The 26,043-nt window shown below is 46.7% G+C and overlaps 1 protein-coding gene across 1 annotated transcript in view; it reads left to right on the plus strand.

Moving 5' to 3' along the window:
- Positions 1–22,748, plus strand: part of SUMO1 (small ubiquitin like modifier 1) — a 39,541-nt gene extending 16,793 nt beyond the window's left edge. Inside the window, exons 2-5 of the mRNA XM_082260151.1 lie at positions 2,753–2,830; positions 3,830–3,907; positions 12,242–12,313; positions 22,471–22,748. Coding sequence (XP_082116277.1) covers positions 2,753–2,830; positions 3,830–3,907; positions 12,242–12,313; positions 22,471–22,539 — 297 coding nt within the window. The 3' untranslated portion in view covers positions 22,540–22,748. The remainder of the gene's footprint in view (positions 1–2,752; positions 2,831–3,829; positions 3,908–12,241; positions 12,314–22,470) is intronic.
- Positions 22,749–26,043: the final 3,295 nt, after the last annotated feature.

A 26,043-nucleotide genomic window follows, 5' to 3' on the forward strand; every position in this document is an offset into this window, starting at 1 on the left:
AATTTCATGCCCACCGAGCATGCGCACTTGTCAAATTCTTTCATGTTCAATCACGTATCCGGGGCTCTGAGCATGCGCACTGCTGCGCTGCTCAGCTGTTTCAGACAGGAAATGACGAGGGTATGGTTTCTTCACGGGGTATGGTTTTTTAACGTTACACCGGCATTTAATCCTCATTCATGCAAGAGTTGTTTACTGAAACATATTGAAAGAATTATGCCAAGTACACATGATCAGAAAATCAGACAAAAATACCGCTTTCGAATCGATTGTGCGACATTCTGATTGTTGGTACACAGCTTTTGAGGGCCGATCACAACAGTTCACTAGAAATTATCCGAAGGGACAAACGCAAAAATTTTTCTTGTATAATACCAGAACGTACAATTATTGTTAAATCGGTGCAGTACTCGCCCAAAAAATTCAGAAGACCACGCATGCTTAGAAATGACAGCATACTTTACAGTACAATGAAACACATTATATCACTTTTGAAGTTGTATTTTGTCATATGAGAATTTTGGTAACTTTAGTAACCGCTTTATTTTCCATATGAGACTACCATGCAAAAAAACAAACAAAAAAGGACGATCATTCGTCTGATATTCTCATTGTGTGTACCAGGCTTTAGAAACCAAATGATAGGTGGGTTTGTCACCGCTACAGTGGGGTTTTTCTCTGCAGTGAGGACAAACAGCAAAAATAACTTCATAGAACCTTGGATCAATGTGAGCGGAAGTAAAGGAGCAACTAAAAAACAAAATAGCAGTTCTTACCCTTTCCCCACATTATCCAAACCAAATAAAGATTTGGCTGGCATTCCACTTTAACTCCTGGCTCTATGACATGCAGGAAGGTATCTGAAGAAAATTGTATATCTTTGCCAATTAACGCTTTTCGCTTTATATTCGCTCTTTCACTGGCGTTCAGCTTTAACTTGTTCAATCCTTATGTTCTAATTTGTATTTTCATGCTTAATAACCTTTTTTAGGGTTATTTTTATAAAGCAATAATTAGTGTACACATACATATTACTTCGTGGTTTGCACTATACCATATTAAGTAACTGATTAAAAAAGAACTAATAGAGCACTGATAAGATCACTGCTACAGATTTTCATATTGAACAGATTACACTAGAAATTCTTCTGAAATGTGGCGGTTTTGTTGTACCGCAATACTGAGCATTAAGTGCAGGTGCCTGCTGACAGTAGAGCTGCTTTGTGTGCTGTCTTGTCTGTTCTCCTGTAGATTGTCGCTCCCTTAGAAGAATATTATTTCCCATATTTTCTGCATGATGAGCCTGCTGATTCCACGTATTGGAAGCTGCTCACTCCGCACGGGGCTGAATCAGCAACACTATGCTTATGAGAGGACATTAAGACGCGTGAACAGACTATGTAAAATGAGGCATTAGGCATCTGACTGCTGGAGAAATGAGGAATATGGGAATAGTTCCTTCATCTGCCTGCAGTCCTGCTTAATGTAAAAATGAGGCTTTGTGTAGATTAACCCACTACAGTGAATGTGCATATTTTTGACCTTTCACATTTTGGATCTGTAGCCAATAATTATACACTCTTGTCCTATCAATTTATAATTTTCAAGTAGTTGGCTATATATTATCAATATGTCTTTATTTGATGTTTGATGCATTTTCTCTTATAACCTGACCTCATTTATACCTTTCTGTGGCATAAAGACCCCTTTCAGACGGGCTTTCCGATCCGCCTGTCAGTTTTTCAGGCAGACTGGTTCGGATGCTCCATTCAGCCCTATGGAGCGGCAGATGTCAGCGGAGACATCTCCGCTGACACCCGCTGCTATCCAATACGATCCTGTCTGTGAAATCTGGACGGATGGAAACCCTATTTTCCATCCTTCTGGAGGATCAGATCGGATATGATTGGATGAGAACAGACAGGCGGTCCCTTCTCATCCGATCTCCCCATAGAGGAGAGCGGGGATCTGACAGCTCCGTCTCTGCACACATAGCGGAGACGGAGCTGTCACCCGCCTGCTCAGCGGGGATCGACAGATCGATCCCCCGCTGAGCAGAACGGACTCAGTTGGGCACCGCCCATGTGAAAGGAGCCCAACATGAAGGAGTTGTAAAGTCAGAAGATTTTTTTGTTGTATGCATTAAGATAAAAAAAGCCTTCTTTGTGTAGCAGCCTCCCCAGCACCCCTAATACTTACGCGAGCCCCATCTCTGTCCAGCGTTGTCCACAAGTCCTTCAGCCTTCCGTGACTCTCCCTCCTGATTGGCTGAGACACAGCCGTGGTGCCAGTGGCTCCAGAGGCTGTCAATCAAAGTCAGCCAATCAGGAGAGAGAGGGGGTGGGGCCGAACCACAGCTCCTTGTCTGAATTGACACAAGGAGCTGCAGCTCGGCTCGGGTGCCCCCCATAGCAGGTTGCTTGCTGTGGGGTCACTCGATAGGAGGGAGGGGCCAGGAGCAGAGACAAGGGACCCAAAGAAGAGGAGGATTCGGGCCAGTCTGTGCAAAATTAACTGCACAGAGAAAGTAAGTACAACCTGTTTTTTTAAAAAAAAAAAAAAGAGACTACAATCACCTAAATGTGTTTGTTGCATGTTAACTTTCATTAGATTAAAAGAAAAGTTCAGAAATGCAACCAACAAAGAAAAAAAAAAATCATACTCCTCTAGATGGCTTCAGCACTGGTTCCAACTGCAGCTGTCCCCCACAAGTGTCCATTTGGTGAATGTTTTGTGTTTTTTTGTTTTCCAGGAAGCCAAACCATCCAGTGAGGACTTAGGAGATAAGAAAGAGGGAGGTGACTATATTAAACTGAAAGTAATTGGCCAGGTAAGCATTCACAAATCGGAGATAAAAAAAAAAAATCTTTATAATCATGTTTAGGCAGTTTAAACTGAAATTTTAAACTATAAACAATTTATAGGGTTCACTGTGGTGCCACACCTAAATATTGCTTGCTGCCATATTCCTTACATGCCTCTCCTGCACATACTGTCCCCTCCTATACAGTCCTTTCCTGCACGCACTGCCTGCCATTGTTCCCTCCACATTCATCTGCGTACCCCATTCCCTTTCATACTCCCTACTCTCCTTTCCTGCACGCACTGCCTGCCATTGTTCCCTCCACATTCATCTGTGTACCCCATTCCCTTTCATACTCCCTACTCTCCTTTCCTGCACGCACTGCCTGCCATTGTTCCCTCCACATTCATCTGCGTACCCCATTCCCTTTCATACTCCCTACTCTCCTTTCCTGCATGCACTGCCTGCCGTTATTCCCTCCATACCCCTCTTCTGCACATACTGTGCCCGCTCATACCTTACACTATTCTCCTGCAAATATTGCCCATTCTCATACCCTTTGCACTCTTCTCCTGCACATACTGTCCCTTTTCATACGCTCCACACTCCTTTCCTGCATTTACTGCCTTCCATCACTCCCTCCACTCTCCTCTTCTGCTCATGCTGTGCCCTGTTATACACCCCACACTCCTCTTTCATACATTGTCTGCAGTCATTGCTTCTGCACTCGTCTCCTGTACATATGGCCTGCCATCATGCTGCCATTGCCTCCGTACTCCTCTCCTTCACTTGCTGTCCCCCATCCTATTCTCCAAATTCCCCTACTGCTAATTCTGCCTGTTTATCGTACCCTCTATACTGTTTTCCTATACACAGTCCCTGCCAAAACACTTTCAGCATTATTTTTAATATCCCCAACTTTGCCCATTTTGGAATGTGTTCTCTTTGCTGGTGAGTAATCAGACACTGCTTGTTTTGTCCTTGACAATTGGCTTTAACCAGACCTTTTTTCTGCTTTTTTTTTAGGACAGCAGTGAAATTCACTTTAAGGTAAAGATGACGACGCATCTGAAAAAGTTGAAAGAATCATACTGTCAGAGACAGGTAACTGAATTGCAGGCTGTGGTTCACAGTTGTTTAGAACTATATATTTGTCTTATAGTGTGTATAGTTTGATATGTCTGTTAGAGTGATCAAATGTGTTTTTTCTGCATTTTACCTTTTTGGTGCTAAATCCTGCCTGGGCTTCAGTTTACAAAAGGTTTATGTGGGGAGGAAATTGGAAAAAATATGCAGCTTCACTGAGGGAATATAGTAAGGAGCAAGTGGAGCTCTCAGATATCAATTTCATGAAAATGAATAGCACATTTTTAGTGTCAGCCTTTTATATGATTGTGCAGTAATACATGCCAGCAAATATTTCTGCCTTGTACGTTTGTCAAACGTCATTCAACTACCTCGATGAAAATGATAGATGGGTTGAAAAATATCTGATCTGTTTTTTCATCAGTTTAGTACTGTGAAATAGAATACATGCTAGTTAAAAATCATAAATTTCTCTTTCGTTCATTGACAGACACAGCTCAATATCTCCTTTGACCCTTGGGTTATGCTGCTCTCCATAGGAGTAAGACACTAGGTGGAAACGAGTTTGACTACGCCTATAGGGCAATCCTAGGGTGTATACTCCCACTTCCTGCTATAGGACTTCAGTTTTTTTTTTTTTTTTGCCTAGTCAGGAGTGGTTCAGAGTTCCTTGCTTGGGATCTCTGGTCTTGGCATTTTTTTTTCACAGAATTTTTTTTCTTTTATTATTTTTATTATTTTCTGTTCCTGTGAGAACTACAATCAACTGCCAGACTGGGCGACGCACTGGATATCCTAGATCCTTACGCTCTTCCCAGTCTGGCCAGCGAGCGCCACCCAACTTTAGCTCCGCGCTAGGTTGGCGGCAACATAGCCCCACTGGACGGGAGCTGGCCGGCTAGTGAAACACCTCGCGAGGACACATAGCCTTGGTCACAACAATGGCCACAACCTGAGTCGCAGCGTACCTCTGGCCAACAGCACCCCCATTCTAAGATGGTGCGATGGACTGCCTGGCGTGGTGCCCGCTTGGTTCCCAGGTGTAAGGAGTAGTGTCCCCCCCCCCCCTCTTTCCTCTGGGGTATTGGGGTGGACACGGGCCTTCCCTTGGGTTGACAGGCCCCCATGTGCCTTTCCTTCCCACATAGTGCCGTCCCCCCTGCACAGATCACCTTCATCTACCCCCCCTAGTCCCTGGGCAGCCAGGCTATTCTCAGGTGTGGGCAGTGGCGGCTGGTGCTCTATGGGCCGGGGAGAAGGGGGGTGGCAGATGGGCCACACCATACCTCACCCCCCCGGACCACACCAGCTCGCTCGTACACCATAGCGCCCCCCGTCGCCCTCTCACTCACCCTGGACTGAAGTGGAGAGCAGGGGATGGCGGCTTCCCCCAGCGGGGGCGGCGTCTCCTTCCTCCTTCTCCTTGGCCAATAGCATGGCCTTTCCTTTCAGCCAATCAGGAAATGGGTCTCAGGAGCCTCTGGCTCTAATCACGTGCTTGTTTTTGTAGTCCGGCTGCCATGTTTTCGAAGTTTCCCATGGAAGTCAATGTGGCAGGCCATTTTCTTGTAGCCTGTGGAGAGGTGATGCAACAGTGGGCCTCTAGTGCCAGTGACTGCGCTTCCTCTTCCTTTCTGATTTCCACATGGTAAGCAGCTTGGCACTGTGTCCTTCCTTAAGTCGGTGGTGGTGAGTCCCTGTAGGTGTGCAGCTCCCGCTTTCTGATATAGCAGCGCCGCTGGTGCTCTGGGACCTTTAGTACCACTGCTGCAGCGGTAGGGGGGGATTCTTTTAGCAATTGTTTTTCCGTTATTGTGGGCGGTCCCGGGTTAAACATGGAGTCTCTGGAGCATGTGTCACCCACCACCTGACCCACTCTCAGAAGCTGCAAGACTCTCTGGGTCTCAGTCTGCCCTGGCCGCCATGATGGTGGTCCTGCAGTCTCTAGTGTCCAAAGCTGATATGGCCTTTCAAAAGCGGTCTAGCAAGAAGCGCTCCCTGCCTTCACTTGTATCCTCTGCCTCCGCAAATTCTGAGGTGGATTTGGTCGCCGCAGATGCGAATCAACCCACCGGGTCTGCGTTCACGCACCCTAAGTGCTCTGACAGTGAGGATGAATCCTCTTCCACTACAGCCGCGCATAAAAAGGCGCTTGTGGAGGCACTGATTGTATCAGGAAACTTAAAAATTGGAGGACACAGATAATGCTGCGTCAGTGGAATTTGGTACCCGCAAACCTTCCAAGGTGACTAAGGTGTTCCCCTTTCCTGCCTATTTCGACGAGATTGTCGCAAGTCGGTTGGGATACCTAAGCGTTTCCCTAGGAGGTATCCTGTTAAAGAGCCCCTTTTGAAGAAACTGACAGTTCCACCGGTGGTGGATTCTCATGTTTCCAGATTGAATAAAGCCACGCTTCTTCCGGTGGAGGATTCCCCATCTTTTAAAGACCCTGTGGACAAGAGAGCTGAGGCTCTGGTCCGATACCTTTTCACCGTGGCAGGTTCAATTTTGAGGCCGGTGTTTGCCATCACCTTATTCTCCCAGACCTTAACTAGATGGGCAAAGCTTCTGTGCCAGGATTTGGAAGGGGGTCAACATCCTCCTGAGCTGGCGGAGCAGTTGATACAGGGGCTACAGTATATCTTTGATGCCTCTCTGGATGCAGCCCCTTTAGCCTGCAGAGTGTCTGTGACCGCTGTGATCTTTCGCCGCATGATTTGGTCTGTGGTCCAGGCTTCCAAAAAGGTGTTGACCTCCCTTTTGTTGGAGACCGCCTGTTCAGAGCTTCTATGGAAGAGATCATTAGAGGTGTTACGGGAGGTAAGAGTACTCTTCTTCCACAGGTTGCCAAGAGCAAATATCCTTGTCGTAAATGTGGTCCTTTCTTCTCAGCTCACAAACGGCCCTTTCATCCCGTGGGCTCTCAGGACAAGGGGTCAAAATCCAGCCGTAACTTTGCAGGAGGTTCCAAGAGACCCTGGGATCATAAGTCAAAAGAGGGCTCAACTGGTCCTGCAGACAAGCCCCCCTCTGACTGAAAGGGCGCCCCCACCCGTATCTGGGGTGGGGGGACGTCTTCGCTTCTTTCCAGACCCGTGGACCTCTTTCATTCAAGACAAATGGGTCCACGAGTTGATTCGGTCTGGTTACAAGATCGAGTTTTGGTCATTGCCTCCGGCAAGGTTCTTTCCTTCCAACCTGCGCCTGTCCCCTGATCAGCTGCAGGGCCTTTACAGGGCGGTGCAGGATCTGCTATCACAGGGAGTAATTGTGCCGGTTTCAGAGTTGGAACTTTTTTTTAGGAATTTTATTCAAAGGTGTTGACTATATCACTTATTCAACCCTTTTCCAGAGGCGCGTGGAAATACACCCGTATTTTTTTGCACTAATGGTGTTTACTGTTCCTAGGAAGGAAGGCAAGGTCTGTCCAATCTTGGACCTCAAGGCCCTGAAACACTTTGTGCAGGTTCAGAAATTTTGAATGGAGTCCATTCGCACGGTGGTGGCATCCCTTCATCAAGGGGATTTTCTGGCCTCTCGATAACAAGGACGCTTACCTTCATATCCCAATATATGTCGGGCACCACGGTTCTCTTTGCTTTGCTGTGGGAGAGGAGCGTTATCAATTCGTAGCGTTACCCTTTGGTCTCACCTCAGCTCCTCAGGTTTTCACCTAAGTGTTGGCCCTGGTGTTAGCCTTGCTCAGGAAGTGTGGGATCGCAGTACTGGGGTAATTGCACGATCTCCTTCTGCGCGTAGAGTCTGTCTAAAAAGACGATCCTGACATCACTGTGCGAACAAGAGTTTGGCTGGAAACTGAATTTTCAGAAATCAGCTCTGACTCCAACAACCTGGACAACCTGGGCCTGACTTTGGATTCAGCCTCAGCCAGGTTGTTTCTTCCAGAGGTGAAACTGCTGAAATTGCAGCATGTGATTTGGTTTCTGTTATCCAACTGTCAGTAGTCTCTCACGACTTGCATGCAAATGCTAGGCTTGATGGTCTCCACCTTCAAGGTGGTTCCGTTTGCTCAGTTCCATATCAGGCCTCTGCAAAAGGGGGATTCTTGCCAAATGGGACAAGAATCCTTAATCTCTGCACAATCTGATCCTGTCTAGCCGGGGTGCAAGGGTATCCTTGATTTGGTCGCTCCATTCCCAGGCGCTTTGACTGGGGGAAATCCTTTCTCCCCCTGTACTGGACAGTGGTTTCCACAGACACCAGCCTGTCCAGGTGGGCAGGTGTCTTGGGCACAGATTCAGATTCAGCTCAAGGGGTTTGGACTCGGGAGGAGTCCAGTCTGTGGATCAATATCCTGGAGATTCGGGCGACCAGGCTTTGCCTGTCCCTGTAGGCGGATCGTCTGCAGGGGGGCCCCATAAGGATTCAATCGGGCAATGCCACGGCTGTGGCATATGTCAATCATCAAGGGGGCACTAAAAGTGCCCTAGTGGCCAGAGAAGTAGCTGGCATTCTAAGGTGGGCGGAAGATATGTTACAGCCCTCTGCTGTGCATGTTCCATGGGTGGAAAATTAGCAGGCGGACTACCTCAGTAGACAGGCGTTCGAGCAGGGCAAATGGTCTCTTCACCCGGAAGTGTTTCAACAACTGTCTCCGGTGGGGGACTCCCGATGTGGACATGTTGGCCTCTCGTCTCAACCAGGAGGTTGACGCGCTGGTGGCCTTTTGGGGTCAGTATCGTCTGATTTAAGCTTTTCTTCCACTACAGCTTCTGCTGAGGTAGAAGGGATTCCAGTCATTCTGGTGGGTCTTGGTACGCAGACCCCGTAAGGGTGGTAGCCGATGCGGTTTGGAGACTCCCTCTCAGAGAAGATCTTTTTGTCTCAAGGGCCGATCTTCCATCCTGCTTCACGGCTATTGAAAGCCAGGTACTGAAGGATAGAGGGTTGTCTGATTCGGCGATTCCTACACTGGTAAAAGCTAGAAATTCTACTTCAAGGAAGATTTATCATCGAGTTTGGAGGGCATACATTTCTTGAGGGGGGGGTGGGTTCTCCCCGTTCCTTTTTGGTGTCCCATCTGCTGGAGTTTCTACAACAAGGAGTAGATCAGCGTTTGGCTCTGTGCACCATCAAGGGCCAGATTTACGCCTTAGCAGTTTTTTTTCCCAAGGCTGTTGGCTGCAACTTTTTTGGTTCATCCTTTCATCCAGGGTGTTCCCCTCTTGGCTTCTCCGGTAAGGTCCCTGGTACCTCCGTGGGACCTCAATCTGGTACTGTCAGGTCTTCAAAAACCACCTTTTAAAAAATATTTGTGAACTTCCTCTGCTTACTCTGTCACAGAAGGTGGCCTTCTTGGTGGCTGTTACTTCTGCATGCAGGGTGTCGGAACTGGCTGCATTGTCCTGTCGTCACCTTACCTGTTGGTTCACAGGGACAAAGTGGTGCTCCGTCCCTGTCAGTCGTTCCTTCCTAAGGTCATCTCGGGTTTCCACTTGAATGAAGACACTGTGTTGCCTTCCTTGTGCCCCAAGCTGAAACATCCTAAAGAAATTGCTTTACATTCCCTGGATGTGGTTCGGGCAATCGGGGTGTACCTGGTGGCGACTGAATCCATTCGGAAATCTGATTCCTTGTTTGTCCTTAAGGATGAATCTCATAAGGGGCAGGCCGCATCTGCTGCGACTATTTCCAGATGGATCAGACAGACAGAGTGGTGCAGGCCTATTCCATCAGGGGTCAGGTTCCTCCTTTCCCTGTTAAGGTGCATTCTACAAGGGCGCTTAGTGCCTCCTGGGCCTTTTGTCGTCAGTCGTCAGTGGTCGAGGTGTGCAAAGCGGCCACATGGTCGTCATACATTTGTGCATACATTTACAAAGTTTTGCAAGGTGGTTGTACTCACATCTGCGGATGCTGCATTCGGACGCAAAGTTTTGCAGGCTGCTGTCACAGAGGCTTCTGCCTCTTGAGGGTGTATTTTTTTCTGTTGGCGAGCTCCTGGCTTACCTGGATGGCTATGTTTAGCCCTTTTGGGAATTATGTGTATTTCTGTGTTTCCCACCCCTTATGTGGACGCTGCTTTGGGATGTCTAAAGGGTCATAGAAGATATGGACATCAATGAACGAAAGAGAAAACTGGATTTTTGTATTACTGTAAAATCCTTTTCTCTGATGTTCGACAGACACAGCACTCAACCCATCTGTTGAATTGGGTTATGTATTCTTCTGACACTGCATGTTACAAAACTAAAGTCCTATAGCAGGAAGTGGGAGTATACCCCCTAGGACTGCCCTATAGGCGTAGTCAAACTTGTTTCCGCCTAATGTCCTACTCCTATGGAGAGCAGCATAACCCAAGGGTCAAAGAATATATGGAGCTGTGTCTGTCAATGAACATCAGAGAAAAGAAGAATTTTTACGGTAAGACAAAAATCCAGTTTTTTGGGTGATGCAATCAGTTCATCCAATTATTGAATCAATGCACGTATGTCCAGCTCAAAGAATAGAGAAAATATGTCTATTATTTAGATTGTTTGGGGCCCATTCACATATTACCAAGTACGATACAGCAATGCAGTGCCATTCATTTAAATGATACCTCAATGCACCTAAAGCCGGCCGTAGACGGTTTGAATCTTGGCCGGTTCAGCAGGAACCAGCTGAGATTCGAACCATGTATAGGTGGGCTGAATGTACCCAAGTTGATTGATCAATCCACTTGGGTACAACCAGCTTGCTGGGTTTTACATGCGATTATTGCTAGCGGCTGTTGACGGGCATGCTTATAGCACAGCATGCATCAATGCTCTAACTTGCAGTGTGCTACCAAAAAAGATGTCTGTACCATTTTTTGGTAAGCACCTCAACATGGATGTCAGAAGGTGTGTTGGGTTGCCATTTACATTGAAGCACATTGCAAAGCATAGTGTGAACAGGGCCCTAAGTCTTTCAGAATCCAATATTTAATCAAATTTTTTTAGTGTGTTGGACATATTTGTCTTTTTAACTTGTGCACACCTTCATGACATTGCTTTTCTCTAATTGAATTCTGTAGTTGCTTCATTTTCTTTCGTCATCCTGATGAAATACTGTCATCGTTTGATGTACTGCCCTATTTTAGTATAGGTTTGGCCTCCTTCACCTGAGTGTTTTTATGTATGAGCACCGGATTCCAGTGGCAAGATTTGGCTGCTCCGCCTGTACAAAGAAATGGCTGAGGGGAGCCATTGCGGTTTCGATCTATCTGCACTATCAGCAGCTACTTTCAGTTAGAGATTGATGATCAACCCTGGATGCAGATAGTGGGGATTCCAGACACAAAGATATGATTATTCCTGCTGTTGGAATCTGGTGTATGCACATAACTGCCAGTGTGAGGAGGCCTTAAAGTACTCCAAAATTGTTTTTGAGCGTTTTTTTGTCTTTTTTCTTTGGGGTGGGGGGGGGGGGGTTCGCTTTGTTTACGGGTGACCATTGTTTTTGTTCTTAGAAAGATAAAATAAAACTGTCTTGGCGGAGGTTCCACATTAAAGTTGTGGCCTGACAATGTATTTGTTTTTTGGTTATTTCACTGGGCTGTGATGTCCAAAACACAGTAGCTCTCTGGAACAAAAGATTCTTTGCATATTAGTTTCTATGTGCTATTCTTATTACACTTTGCTGTTTTCTATATTGCATAAGCAATTGTGATCCCCCCCACAGTTACTTCTCCTCTTCACATGGTAATCCCACAGTAGTAAAGGATATCTTTTGCGAAACCGTGTAATACAGGTTCATAAAGTATCAGGACTAGTATTATTGGCGACCCTGTGTGGATTGAATTTTCATACACCCGCAATAAAGTCTCCCCACCACTCTGGTCACCTTACAATGGAGTCTTTTTTTATTCTACTGTCATAAAGGCCATGCCTTCACCTTTCATGTCCAGTACTCCAATATAAGGAAGATAGAAATTTTAGGTGATCAGTGTGCAGAAATATACCAAACCAAAGCACTGCAAGCCTGGCGGTTGTAATTCTTTCTTTTAATATATGCATTTTTTGTTGTTTAGTCTGGAAGATTAGGAGTTTCTTTTGCTTGGGTTTCTTTTATTTTAACAGAGACAATTGAGTACTGTTCGTGATACTTTTTTTTATTTGCACTAACATACAATTTTTTAGGACAAGCGTTCGGGGTATGTCCCCTTCATCGAGAACCAAGCAGTACTGATGAAGGGGACATACCCCGAAAGCTTGTCCTAAAAAATTGTATGTTAGTGCAAATAAAAAAAGTATCACGGACAGTACGCAATTGACTCTGTCGCAAGTGCACTTTTTCCCATCAATCATCAGTGCGCTATATTTTTTTTTTTTTACCAGTGTATTAATAAAGTTTTTCTAATTTCTTTTTTAGGGAGTCCCTATGAATTCTCTAAGGTTTCTTTTTGAAGGACAGAGAATTTCAGATCACCAGACCCCGAAAGAGGTTAGTTGTATACATATATTGCATGGATTGTTGCAGGAGTGTCATATAGAAATAGACTTCTACTAATCGTACAGGACATAGGCTTGAATTTTTATAGACCCTGGGTTATAGGATGGTATCCTCAGTTGACTGGACACTGGAAAAGCTTTCGGGGACATGTTCGCTGCATGTCCCCCCTATACCCTACCCTACTTTGTGGGTCCTCCATTTTTTGCTGATGTCCTAAGGTGATGGACCTCTTCTTCTCCCCTATAAAGAACTCACTCTTAGATAACTAGGTTATTGTTTTACTTTTAACCTTTTAATCAACTTTCCCTGTCTTCTAATACAACAATAGAAAACGTGCGTCCGGATCAGTGTAACTTCGCTCCAACCTTGGGACTGGATCTTTGCACCGGACTAATGCTGGCCATACACCAGCCGAAAAGTTGCTTGAAAATCTGTAATTTCATCCGTTTGTTCGTTTTTTGTCCAGTTAATGGGCACAAATAGAAAATCGGTTTTAACTTTTCAGAGCCGAAAAATCGAAGGAACAGTTTGGAAAATTCTGCCAAATGAACAATAAATTGAAAGGTTAATGTGTTTCTCGCCCGAACTGTTTGCACTAGGCATATGTGAGAAACTGAACGAAAAACTGATTCATTTATGTCCATTGAACGATTTATCGTTCGAAATTCGGTCATTACATGATGGAGCGATCGTCTGCTCTTATGGCCGATTTATAGTTTTTTCGTAAGTGAGTTTGAACGATTGTTCGGCTAGTGTATGGCCAGTTTAAGACTTGATTCTAACATCGTTCTCTCCATCTGATTTTAGCTGTTTCAGGCACGCCACAAGCCACACACCTGACTAAAGCAGACTTTTGTTGCAGCAGTGCCACAATTTTTCATACAGCTAGCTGCTTAATTACAGCCATCATTATCCATTGTCAAAGAATGCCCGGCTCTTTCAGCTCTACCCTCTGTAGTGAGTCGGATTCCAATATGCCTGCCCTAGGAGAGGCAGACTTAGAAGGAATTGAAAAGGACCTGTAGGTGGTGCTAGAGTAAGCCACAGAAAAATTGTAAATGCAAATGTGGATATGCTCACGGCGCACATTATCCTCTAGCACTGGCATTGGATGCTTGTAATTCTCTAGACTAATTTCAGGCTTACCTATGCCTTTCCTCCAATGTGCATTTTGCCTTTAATGCCCTGCAGGATAGAGCAAGAGAAGGAACAGTTGATTTTCATTGCACCAAATTTGCCCAGAGAAATATGGTACACATTCGTGCTCAGACTGTTAGGAGACAACCCCTGACCTCTTCCCAGCCGGCCTGACTTTCTGTCCCAAGACCCTTTATTCCTTCTGCTTCCTAAGTCTCTAGCTTTACTTGCATGGCTGTTGAAGTCCAAGTCTTAAAAGATCTATATCGTTTTGGATCCTAAAGGGGTCTCTGAGTCTCTCATCCCCTTCACTACCTTGCTGAAAGCAAGAAAAGCCACTTCCACAAAGATCTACTATTGTACCTGGTAGGGAAGCACCGAATATTCGGCGGCCGAACATTATTCGGCCGAAAATAGAGAAAATAGCACTTTAGGTGTTCGGCTGAATAAGTCAAAAGGTCGAATAATTTTGTGCCGAACAATGTCAGCTTCCGCCCGGACCGCTCCCCTTCCTCATTGCGGCTCCCGGCTCCCTTCTCACACGCCGCCCGTGTCCTGTCCGGCCGCGAGTAGGGGGTGTGACGTCACGCGCACGTCCCGCCCCCTGCTCCTGACTGCGGCTCCTTCACACTCGGTCCAGCGAGCGTGACACTATGTGCACGCCCCGCCCCCCTGTTCGCGGCTTTTGGCTCAGACCTGGCTGCAGTTCAGGTATGTGGAGCTGAGCACATTTGGGGGAGAATACGGTAGCTGCACAAGCATTAGTGTGCAGACTGCCATATGTTGTTGCCACTTGCCATGCTCATTACATTAGAGTGCCCTATAAAGTGCCCCTTAAAAAAAAAAAGAAAAAAAATGTGCCCAACAGAGTGCTCCCTTGACATAAAATGTGGCCATCAGCGTGCCCCTTATTTTATGCTAAGGGACATGCTGATGAGCATATTTTATGTTAAGGGGCACTCTGATGAGCATATTTTATGTTAAGGGGCACTCTGATGAGCATATTTTATGTTAAGGGGCACTCTGATGGGCATATTTTATGTTAAGGGGCACGCTAATGGGCATATTTTATGTTAAGAGCAACGCTGATTTAAATGTTTTGTTTTGCCCATCAGAGTGCCCCCTAACATAAAATGTGCCCATCAGCGTGCCCCCTAACATAAAATGTGCCCATCAGCGTGCCCCCTAACATAAAATGTGCCCATCAGCGTGCCCCCTAACATAAAATGTGCCCATCAGAGTGCCCCCTAACATAAAATGTGCCCATCAGCGTGCCCCTTATTTTATGCTAAGGGACATGCTGATGAGCATATTTTATGTTAAGGGGCACTCTGATGGGCATATTTTATGTTAAGGGGCACGCTAATGGGCATATTTTATGTTAAAAAAAAAATGCGAAACACCGCGTTCGGTATTCGGCCAAGCATTTCATTATTATTCGGCTTCGGCCAAGAATTTCATTTCGGTGCATCCCTAGTACCTGGAAATCCTTCTTTGGCTGGTATGATTACAGACACTTCAACCACTGAGAATACTCTGTGCCTTGCATTCTGGCCTTTCTACAATTAGGACTTGGCTAGAACTTGTGTGTAAACACTCTAAAAGAATGGGCTTTCGCCATTCTTTTCCAGAAACCTCTGGCCTTCCTATGTCAAAACCTTTTCCCCAGTGTATATCAGGTCCCCTTGCAGCACCCTGTGCTTTCTTGGGACCTAATACAGTTCCCTCTGCCCTGAAGAAACCACTCTTTGAACCCATCTGGGAATTCCCCGTTAGATGGTCTCTGCGGCAAAATAGCCTTCATTGTTGCTATCAAATTTGTTAGACTTGTCTCTCAGATAGCGGCTGTTTGCTCACAAAAACAAGTTTGTTTTATGTCCAAGGCCATCTTTCTAAGGTGATATATATCTTCCACCTCAGTGAAGACCTGTTGCTTCCATCCTTGTGTCCTACTCTGAAAAACCCAAAAGCGTTTCACTGCCTAGACATAGGCAGGGCTATCAGAATATACATTAAAGCTAGATCTTCTACCAAAAAAAAAGACTGGGGTCGATTTACTAAAACTGGAGAGTGCAAAAGCCACTAACTTCAGCTTGTTCAATTAAGCTTTGACAAAAAACCTGGAAGCTGGTGGGTTTCTATGCAGATTTTGCACTCTCCATTTTCAATAAATCAACCCAACTTTCTCTTCATCCTGCTCTCAGGACCTTGTCATGGCCAAAAATCTGCCATCGCTAGATGGATAAGACCACTCCTCCTCAAGCACTCCTACATGCCCCCTCCACCAGATCAGTGGGTGTTTCCTGGGCATTCCAACATCAAGCCTCTGTTCCCCTGCTTAGTACGGCCATCACCTGGTCCTCTTCATATCAGGTGGATGTCCAATCTTCTTCTTGCAGTGGCACTCTGAAGTTGGGTCTGTGGATACCAGTTGTTGGGCCTGTAGGTCGGATATGCAGAGATGAACGCTAGCATTGCTCTTCATGACTGGGGTGTCATAAATGCAGTAGATTCATGCATGTCACTTCTTCTTTTTTTTTATGATATTTAAATTTCTAAGCAGCCGTGGAAGCAGAATAGCCTGATAGGAAAACTACCATTAACAGCCATAAAGAGATTTTCCTTTTCTCTTACGTCCTCCGACAGTCGCCGCCTCTTCATATTCGTCACATATGGGGTATTAGACTTTGCTCCGAAGGAGTAGCTAGGCAACAGAATATGTTAACAATAAAGCTTTAACATATCCCACCCTCAAGGGGTGGTCCCCTCAGTCAATACCCTCCTACTTCCTGCAACCATATCCCAGTTTTTAATGTCTAGCTTGTCAGGAGTGGCTGGCTCTCTCTGTGCTGGGACTTTTTGTCCCAGACTCTTTCTTCTTTTTAATATTTTGTTTGAGTTTTCTCTCTACCTTTACTTAGCTGTTATTTTTGTCAGCATTAGTTAGTTCTTCGGACGAAGAGGATCATGCGGACTGGGTCTCGGGCTGATCCCCCTGGTCGCAGGTCGTGGGTCAGTGGCTTCCCAGTCTGCCATCGAGCGTTCAGCCAGGTAACGCTCCTGGCACAGTGAACGACCCATCCCTGTTCGGGGCAGGGATGATTGGTGAGGTGGCTACCTCACCGGACGCTGTGCGGTTTCTTAACCTCCATTATGTGCGTCTTGAATTGCGACTCTCCCTGCCTCATGTGCAGCGGCTTGTTCGCCTGTGCGGGTTCCCCACGCCATGTGAGGTAAGTGTATTTATGTGGGGACCTGTCTGTCTGGGGGGGTCTCAGTCTGGGACTGTGTAACCTGCCTTTAATCACACTGCTTGTCTCCCTATCTCTCGGCTGCATGCTGTGGGCTGCAAGGGGGGGGGGGGAGCTGTATGACACTGTGTGTGTCAGGCTGGGCAGTGTGAGGAGCTGTGTGCTGTGGGGCATGTTTTTTCTTGGCATGTTTGGGCATATACAGCGATCGCTGCGGCGATCTAACATGTATCCTTATATTGGGATGTAATGTGTGTGTTTTTTATGCACTGTGGAGCGGCGTTTTCGGCGCCAAACGACGCCATTTTACCGGCGCCCGCTCCGGCCGCATGGTTTACATGCACGGCGGCCATTTTCTTGTAGCCTCCATAGGCTTACATAGAGCGCCCTGGCAGCATCGCTTCCTCTCTCCTGGAACACCGATCGAGGCAGCAGCGGCAGCGGGGTCTCCTCAGGTTTTATCCTTCTGTTCTTGTTATCCATTGCCTGTACTCAGTTTGTATATTCCCTGTGGGGGTCTCATTGTGCCTGAGTGTGGTGCGGTGGGCTGCGCTTGCCGCGCTTGTTAAAAGGGGGCAGTTAACCCTTGGTTGTCTGGCATTACAGGGGCAATGGATTCTCAGGAGGGCAAGTTTCCTACAGTATTGGTGGAAAGCCAGGGGACCGCTGTTTCCCCCCCAGGGGGGGATTTAGCCACTGTTGTGGCTGGCCTTGCTGCCCAGGTGCAAATGCTGGTGGCTGCTCAATCTACTAAACGGCCCAGAGTTGCTCTGTCCTCTGATTCTGAGGGTGAAGGTGATGGGGCTGTTCTGGCAGGGACCCCCCTATCGGGGTCCCGCTCCTCTCTTGATCTAGTGGGGTCTGAGGTAGAGGCTGAAGTTGAGGGGGTTGATAATTCTCCCCCTGGCTCGCCTGAAGAGCTTGCAATCATGGATGAGTTGATTGCTTCCATTAAGCAGACGCTACGTTTGCAGGACGAAGTGTGTCCCCCCGCTGCTTTGGCGGCTTATGGGACGCAGAGAAAACGCAGGACGCCGCAGGTTTTTCCCTGCAATGCTGATTTTCAGCGCGCTGTTAAGGATCAATGGCGCGATCTGCGCAAGCCTTTTGCGGTACCAAGTAAATTCAAGCTGCGTTATCCTTTCTCGCCTGCCACTGATGAACGGTGGTGTGTGCCTCCGCCAGTGGATCATGCAATTGCGGTTTTGAACAAAGCCACTGCGATTCCTGCAGAGGGTTCCCCTGTTTTCCGTGATGCCACGGATAGGAGACTGGAGTCTCTTGCCCGTCATACTTATTCTGTTACGGGCTCTATGCTTAAGGCTCTGTTTGCTTCTCTCATGGCGGCCCAGGCGATCGCAAGTTGGACGCAGATGCTTAGGCGCGTCCTAGTGGCCGATTCGGCCTCGGCGGCGACCCTGGATATGGTGGATCAGATCCACCAGGGTGTCATGTATCTGTGTGATGCGGACCTGGACCTGATTCCGTTGGCTGCACGTGTGCACAGCGTGGCGGTGTTGTCTCGCCGCCTGGTTTGGTTGAAATGTTGGTCGGTGGACCAATCTTCACGTAAGACCTTAGCCAATCTACCTTATGATGGGTCTCGCCTTTTTGGGGAGTCCCTGGATGTGTTGATTAAGGGGATCACCGGGGGTAAGAGCACTCTCTTGCCCCATTTCCCCAAGGCTAAGGGGGCTTCTGGGAAGAAGCATGCTAATTTTCGGCCCCCTCAGGGGTCCTTTCGTGCCTTTCGGCCGCACTACAAGGGCAAACCGTTCAAAGGCCAAGGCTCTCAGAAGAAGCCCTGGTCTGGGAAACAGAAGTCCGGCCAATCCGGACCTGCTGCCCATAACAGTTCGGCCTGAAGGGGCGCCCTCACCCAGTTTTGGGGTGGGGGGACGCTTGCTCGGTTTTCTTCAGCCCTGGTTGGCCCGTGTGCGGGACAGATGGGTTCTGGAAATCGTTCGATCTGGGTACAAGATCGAGTTTCTCTCTCGGCCGGAGAGCAGATTTTTTCCCTCAAATCTTCAACTGTCTCCAGAGCGCCTGCGGGATCTGCACCTGGCGGTGCGGGACCTGAGGGCTCAGGGAGTGGTGGTTCCGGTGCCTCATCGGGACAGATTTTGGGGGTTTTATTCCAATCTGTTCACCGTGCCCAGGAAGGAGGGCAAGGTTCGTCCGATTCTGGACTTGAAGGCTCTGAACCGCTCTGTGCGGGTTCGCAAGTTCCGCATGGAATCCCTGCGCTCGGTGGTGGCTGCCCTGGTTCCGGGGGAATTCATGGCCTCCATCGATTTGAAGGATGCGTATCTTCACATCCCCATTTTCGAGGGTCACCAGAGCTACCTTCGATTTGCCATTGCGGAGGATCACTACCAGTTCGTGGCGTTGCCCTTTGGTCTCGCCTCGGCTCCGCGGGTCTTCACCAAGGTGCTTGCACCGGTTCTGGCATTATTGAGGGCCCAGGGCATTTCTGTCCTGGGGTATCTGGACGACATTCTGGTTCGGTCTGCGACCAGACAGGGTCTGGAGAAGGACCTGTCTGTCACAATGCAAACTCTGCAGGAGTTTGGTTGGACGATAAATGTTCCAAAGTCGACACTGAGTCCGTCGGTTCGTCTCCCCTATCTGGGAATGATACTGGACTCGGTGCAGGCGAAGGTCTTCCTGCCGGAAGACAAACTCAGGACTCTTCAGGAGGAAGTCAGGTCCCTCAGGGACGTTCCACACTCGTCTCTGCGGACGTGTATGAGATGTCTGGGATTGATGGTCTCGGCCTTCGAGGCGATTCCTTTTGCGCAGTTTCACACGCGGGGTCTCCAAGCGGAGATCCTGTCCAAGTGGGACGGGCGACCTCAATCTCTGGATCTTCAGATCTCGTTGAGTCATCGCACCAGGAAAAACCTTCTGTGGTGGCTCCAGTCCCCTTTGGTGTCCGGGGGCAAGTCGTTTCGTCCGATCTCGTGGACGATAATCACCACGGATGCCAGCCTGTCGGGCTGGGGTGGTGTTCTGGGCGTTCTGTCCGCCCAGGGGACCTGGTCGGAGGGGGAGTCTTCCCTCCCGATCAACATTCTGGAATTGCGTGCGATAAGGCTCTGTCTTCATCGCTGGACGGACCGGCTGCAGGGCTGCCCGGTTCGGGTGCAGACGGACAATGCCACGGCGGTGGCCTACATCAACCACCAAGGGGGCACCAGGAGTGCCCGAGCGGCTCGAGAAGTGGCCGACATTCTGTCTTGGGCCGAGACTCATGTCCCGGCGATAACGGCGGTTCACATTCCGGGAGTGGAGAACTGGCAGGCGGACTATCTGAGTCGCCAGACCCTGGATCAGGGGGAATGGTCTCTCCACCCGGCTGTCTTCCAGATGTTGTGCGCGAAGTGGGGTCTTCCAGATGTGGACCTGTTCGCGTCTCGCCTCAACTACAAGGTGAAGAGGTTCGTGGCAAGGACGCGCGACCCTCGGGCAGACGCGTCGGACGCGTTAGTGGCCCCATGGCATCAGTACAGGCTGATGTACGCGTTTCCACCGATTCAGTTGCTGTCCAGATTCCTTCGCAGGTTACACTCGGAACGCAGCACGGTGATTCTTGTGGCACCGGACTGGCCTCGCCGGTCCTGGTACGCAGACCTCGTGAATCTGGCGGTCGACGCCCCTTGGCGTCTGCCTCTTCGAGACGATCTACTGTCTCAAGGACCGATTTACCATCCTGCTTTACAGTCGCTGGCTTTGACGGCCTGGCTGTTGAGACCGAGGTCCTGAAGGAGAAGGGTCTCTCTCCAGAGGTCGTTCATACTTTGATCAACGTGAGGAAGTCTTCCTCGGGGAAGGTTTATTACCGTACTTGGAAGGCCTATTTTGCCTGGTGTGAGTCCAGGGGGTTTTCACCCCGCACGTACTCGGTTTCCCGTGTGCTGTCTTTCCTTCAGACGGGTGTCGATCAGCGTTTGGCGCTGGCTACGATAAAGGGTCAGGTGTCTGCGCTGGCCGTTCTGTTTCAACGTCCCGTGGCTTCCAACTCCTTGGTTGGCACTTTTATCAGGGTGTGCGGCATCTGGTTCCTCCTAGGAGGGATCCTTTGCCCCCTTGGGACTTGAATCTCGTTCTATCTGTGTTACAACGTGCTCCTTTTGAACAGATCAGGGAGATCTCGTTGTCTATGTTGTCCAAAAAGGTCGCCTTTTTGGTGGCGATCACTTCGGCTCGCAGAGTGTCGGAACTGGCGGCTTTGTCCTGCAAGTCTCCGTACCTGGTTGTTCATTTGGATAAGGTGGTCTTGCGACCTAATCCTTCTTTTCTGCCGAAACGAGTTTCGGAATTCCATCTTGACGAGGATATTGTTTTGCCTTCGTTGTGCACGAAGCCTACACATCCAAAGGAGGTGAGATTGCACTCTCTGGATGTTGTTCGGGCGATAAGGGTTTACCTTAAATCGACTGAGTCTTTTCGTAAGACGGACTCCTTGTTTGTTCTTCCAGAGGGTCCTCGGAAGGGCATGGCGGCTTCGGCCTCTACCATCGCCAAATGGATCAGGCAGACCATTGAACAGGCCTATGCCTTGCAGGGGAAGGTTCCCCCTGTGCCTGTGAAGGCGCACTCTACTAGATCTCTGAGTACGTCTTGGGCCTGCCGTCATGGGGCTTCTGTAGCCCAGGTGTGTAAGGCGGCGACTTGGTCGACCGTGCACACTTTCACAAAATTCTACAAAGTAGATGTTCAGGCATCGGCGGATGCTTCCTTTGGCCGCAAGGTTCTCAGTGCGGCTGTTCCATAGGGTCCCTTGTTGGGGACTCCTGGCTGTTGGGATTGTTTTTTGTATCCCCTGGTTTTTTTGTCTTTTCCTGGGTTGTTGCTCCTGTTGAGCACTTATTTTTGCTGTTGCCCAGCTGGTTTCCTTCCTTTGGTAAGGTTCCTTTCTTTGATGTGGAGACTGCGTTGCCTTTCGGCGCGGATGCGTTTCCCACCCCTCATGTTTGCACTGCTTTGGGACGTCCCCATATGTGACGAATATGAAGAGGCGGCGACTGTCGGAGGACGTAAGAGAAAACGGAATTTTTGTAAAATCTTACCTGTAAAATTCCTTTCTCTGAGTCCTCCGACAGTCGCCGCCCCCGCCCCTCTTTTGGGGTTTGAATGTATACTCTACTGCTATTCCACTAAAACTGAGATATGGTTGCAGGAAGTAGGAGGGTATTGACTGAGGGGACCACCCCTTGAGGGTGGGATATGTTAAAGCTTTATTGTTAACATATTCTGTTGCCTAGCTACTCCTTCGGAGCAAAGTCTAATACCCCATATGTGACGAATATGAAGAGGCGGCGACTGTCGGAGGACTCAGAGAAAGGAATTTTACAGGTAAGATTTTACAAAAATTCCGTTTTTTTTTTCCTCCTAGGGTGAACTATTGAGACAGTAAAATTTTAGTTGACTGCATAATGTGAAGAAAGTTAAAACGTTTAGTCTCATCTCAAACACTTGCAGCACATCTTGATGAGGTGTGACATCAAACATGATCATCATCTTTGTAGCCTAACTGCTACACTGTGTACAGATAGTGTGGAATTGTTGCTGTAACCACAATGTTACTGTAATAGCCTTGGCCACAGTGACTGGGCTGGAAGCTGAATGCATTGTCTTGCAAATGGTGATATTTGTCAGTTGATCGTGATACTTTGTCGTGTTGTAAAAGACTGCTACCAAGCTAATGAATAGGACTCTTGTGACATAACCCTGTTGTTTTTTTTCTCTGTTTTGCAGCTGGGCATGGAAGAGGAAGATGTTATTGAAGTTTATCAGGAACAGACTGGGGGGCACTCATCGTTTTAAATTTTCCTGGGTTTTCCATCCCTTCTTTTGGCACTTCCTTTATTTGCCATGTTGGATTTTTTTCTTAATTTTATTTTGTAATATGCCGTTTTACCTTCCCTTCCTACTGTTTCATTTCTCGCTGTATCAAGCCAGCTGTTGTCACCTCAACATCACTTCATTTCAGCTGCAACAGTATGTACCAAGATGAGCAACTTCTGCATACTGCATCAGTTATGGCCTATCGGTCTTCTCTGCTTCTGAACAGTGAGGAATCCAGCATGGAAAAGACATGGTATTGTGAAGACAAAGCAAGAACGTGCTGGGGACTTTGGAACTGCTTCACTTTTAAAGTAGAATAACCATGACACCATGAATAACTTCATTGTTCCAGTGCCTGCCTAGGAGATGTAGGAATTGTGTTCTTAGAAGTGTCCATGCTACACAATCCCTTATGTACAAATGTTTTGGTGTATCTTTTATTTTTGTGGGGCATGGGTTTTAAAAAAAAAAAAAGAAAAGAGAAAAAAATGCATTGTCTGTATTGGCTTAATTGAAGTAATATTAAAAAAAACACAAGAAATATTTGTAAAACCTGCTCTCTGCTTTGTTATGGCTTATCCCAGTGGAATTGAAGAAAACCTTTAATTTAGATATTTTCAATTTTATTTCAGTGGGTATTCTTGGCAAAGTCGTCTTTTGCAAGTGTTTGTTTAGAGCAATTCTGTCACTGTACTAGAACAAAAAAAGAAAATTGCTATTCTACCTGACTGTTGGCCTGTTCTGATAGGCAAAGTTCAGATACTTCAAGGCTGTGTTACACTTGACTGTTGCCTTAGGTTCTTAAACCAGTGGTCTCAAAACTGCGTCCTGAGGGCCGGGGTTGGCTCTTTGCTTGACTTTATCTGGCCCTTAGGGAATGATTACACCAACTGAAACCAATTACGGGGCACTATTCCCCCCTATTGACATCATCAATCAGGCAATATTCTTCTCATTGATATCAACAATGGGGCACTATTCCTCCCATTAAGACCAATGATGGGGCATTAATTCCTGATGCCAGAGCATTTTCTATTCCCACAGTCCAGCCCCCACTAAAATCTAAAGGACAGTAAACTGGCCCTTTTGCATAGAAAGTTTGGAGACCCATGTATACTTTTTGCGCTATAAACAAAAAATGCGTAAATTTTGAAAAAATAACTTATTTTTCACATTTTTTTTTATATGAAATTCCCCAAAAAAATGTAAAAATTTAAATCTTTTTAACATTTTTTGCCAATTTGTTTTCTGCTACATATGTTTGGTAAAAAAAAACGCAATAAGCGTATTTTAATTGGTTTGCGCAAAAGTTATTGCGTTTACTAAGGGAAAGGTGTTTTTTTTTTTTTTTAACGAGTAATGGCGGTGATCTGCAATTTTTTTTTTTTTTTTAGCGGAATTGCGAGGGACAGATCGGACCCTTGACTGACATTTTTGACACTTTTGGGGTTACCAGTGACATTACTACAGTAATCAGTGCTACAAATATGCACTGTCACTGTAAAAATTACACTGGCAGAGAAGGGGTTAACTTTATTGGTGATGCAGGGGTTAAGTGTGTCCCTAGGGGCGTGCTTCTAACTGTAAAGGGGTGTGGCTAGTGATGTAAGCACAGAGACATACGATCCTACATAGCAGGATCGTATGATCTCTGTTCTTACACCAGGGAGAATGACAGGCCGCTTTGTTTACATCAGCCGCCTGCCTTTCTCCCTCTCCACGGGGAGATCGCAAGTGACCGGCGGGCATCGGGTCCGCCAGTCACACGCGCGGACATGTTAGGGAACGAGCGGGGGCGGGAGCGCGCCTTCCGGCGGCGTGCGCTCGCCCCCTAGAGGCTCACAGGCTAGCGATGTAGTCTGTACAGGGCTGACCGCCGCAGGAAATAGTCGTGCGGCGGTCGGCAAGCGGTTAAAAACCCTATAGAAAAATACCTGTTGATTTTGCCAGAAATGCACCTATCTCCTTTGTCCCGGTGTGAGATGACACACTGTGTTTGGGGTTATTAAAACTGGAGCATGCAAAATCTGGTGCAGCTCTATATAGAAATCAATCAGCTTCCAGGTTTTATTGTGAAAGTTTAATTGAACTCGGCTCAAGTTGGTAGCTGATTGGCTACCATGCACAGCTGCACCAGATTGTGAGTGCTCCAATTTTAGTAAATCCCCCAAAGCATTTTTGTCGACTGAGTGGTGTCAGCCTTGTCTGTTTTTCTTTTGCTGAACTCCTACCCATATCTCCACAACATAAGCCTAATTATTCTGTAGTCCAAATTAGGAAAAAGGAGGGCTCTTCAAAATACCGCAGGAAGTATGCAGAAGACACAGGACAGCTCTGAATGTCTGACAAGATAACGTTTTTGCACTTCACAACGAGATATACCAACATTTTTTCAATAGTATATTACAGATCAAAAGGGAAAAAATAAGTTTATTTTTGGAGTTTACATATACTTTAATGGTAGGTAATTACATTTTCTGATATACAGTTACCTCTAGATTACTTGCACTTTACACAGGAGAGTAGTTTCTGTGTGTGTGTGTTTTTTTTTTTCTTTGTATAGTGAAAGAGTTGCTTTGAAAAGGAAATAAATTGCGGCAGATATGTACTGCATAGAGAGTAATAGCGTGAGGATCTCTTTATTTTTTTGCTACATAAGCATGACCCGTGTCCTGCATTTTTTGACAAAAACTTAGAAAGCGGTAAACAAGGACTCAAAACCCTGATTATGTACATTTCTCAAAATTAGGGTAATAGGTTTTAAAAAGTCTTGCTTTTTTTTCTTTAATTTTGAGTTTCCTTTTATCTATACATGTTTTTTTTAATGTTTTATCTAAAAAAAAAAAAAAAAAAAAAGCTTAAATATTTTAATGTGCATTTATAGTCCATACAGTCGCCATTAGGTTTGCTAACAACTACACAGTATGAAGACCACCTAACTGGTCATAATTTGAATGGATCTTTTAAGCTTTCTGTACTACATAAATCTAAAGCTTTCCACACACAAAACAAATTGATTGTACATTTGGTTTAAAACGGTATTAAACCCAAAAACAAATCTGTAAAATATTGCAGCTAAGAACTTAAAGGTAGTGGCTGCAAAGCTATGATTAAGGACCTTTGAGGCAGAAATGTGTTAGCGGATTGCTTTTAATGCTGTTACAATAAAGGAAAGATTTGGTGGATTCTGCTGTGCTGGATACTTGCTTTGCTTACAGTGCAATGTTAGATGCTCTGGCAGATTTAGATGGACTTGAGTATCAAATAAAGCTGAACTCCTGCTAACACTTTTTTAAGCATTTAAAAACAGTATTTTTTCCTTTTTTTGGATAAGGCTTTTACATAAATGAATAAAGCGAACTTCTGTAAGAAATTATGTTGGTGTTAAAGCCTAATTCCAGGTTTCATTTCACTCTAGTTTGTTTGAGCCAAGCTGGCCCAAACCATTTCTTTTACTAATACATGTGGCTGCTGTCAGCACAG

The sequence above is a fragment of the Pelophylax lessonae genome (assembly GCF_965119305.1).
Source record: "Pelophylax lessonae genome assembly, chromosome: 6".
Lineage (NCBI taxonomy): Eukaryota > Metazoa > Chordata > Amphibia > Anura > Ranidae > Pelophylax > Pelophylax lessonae.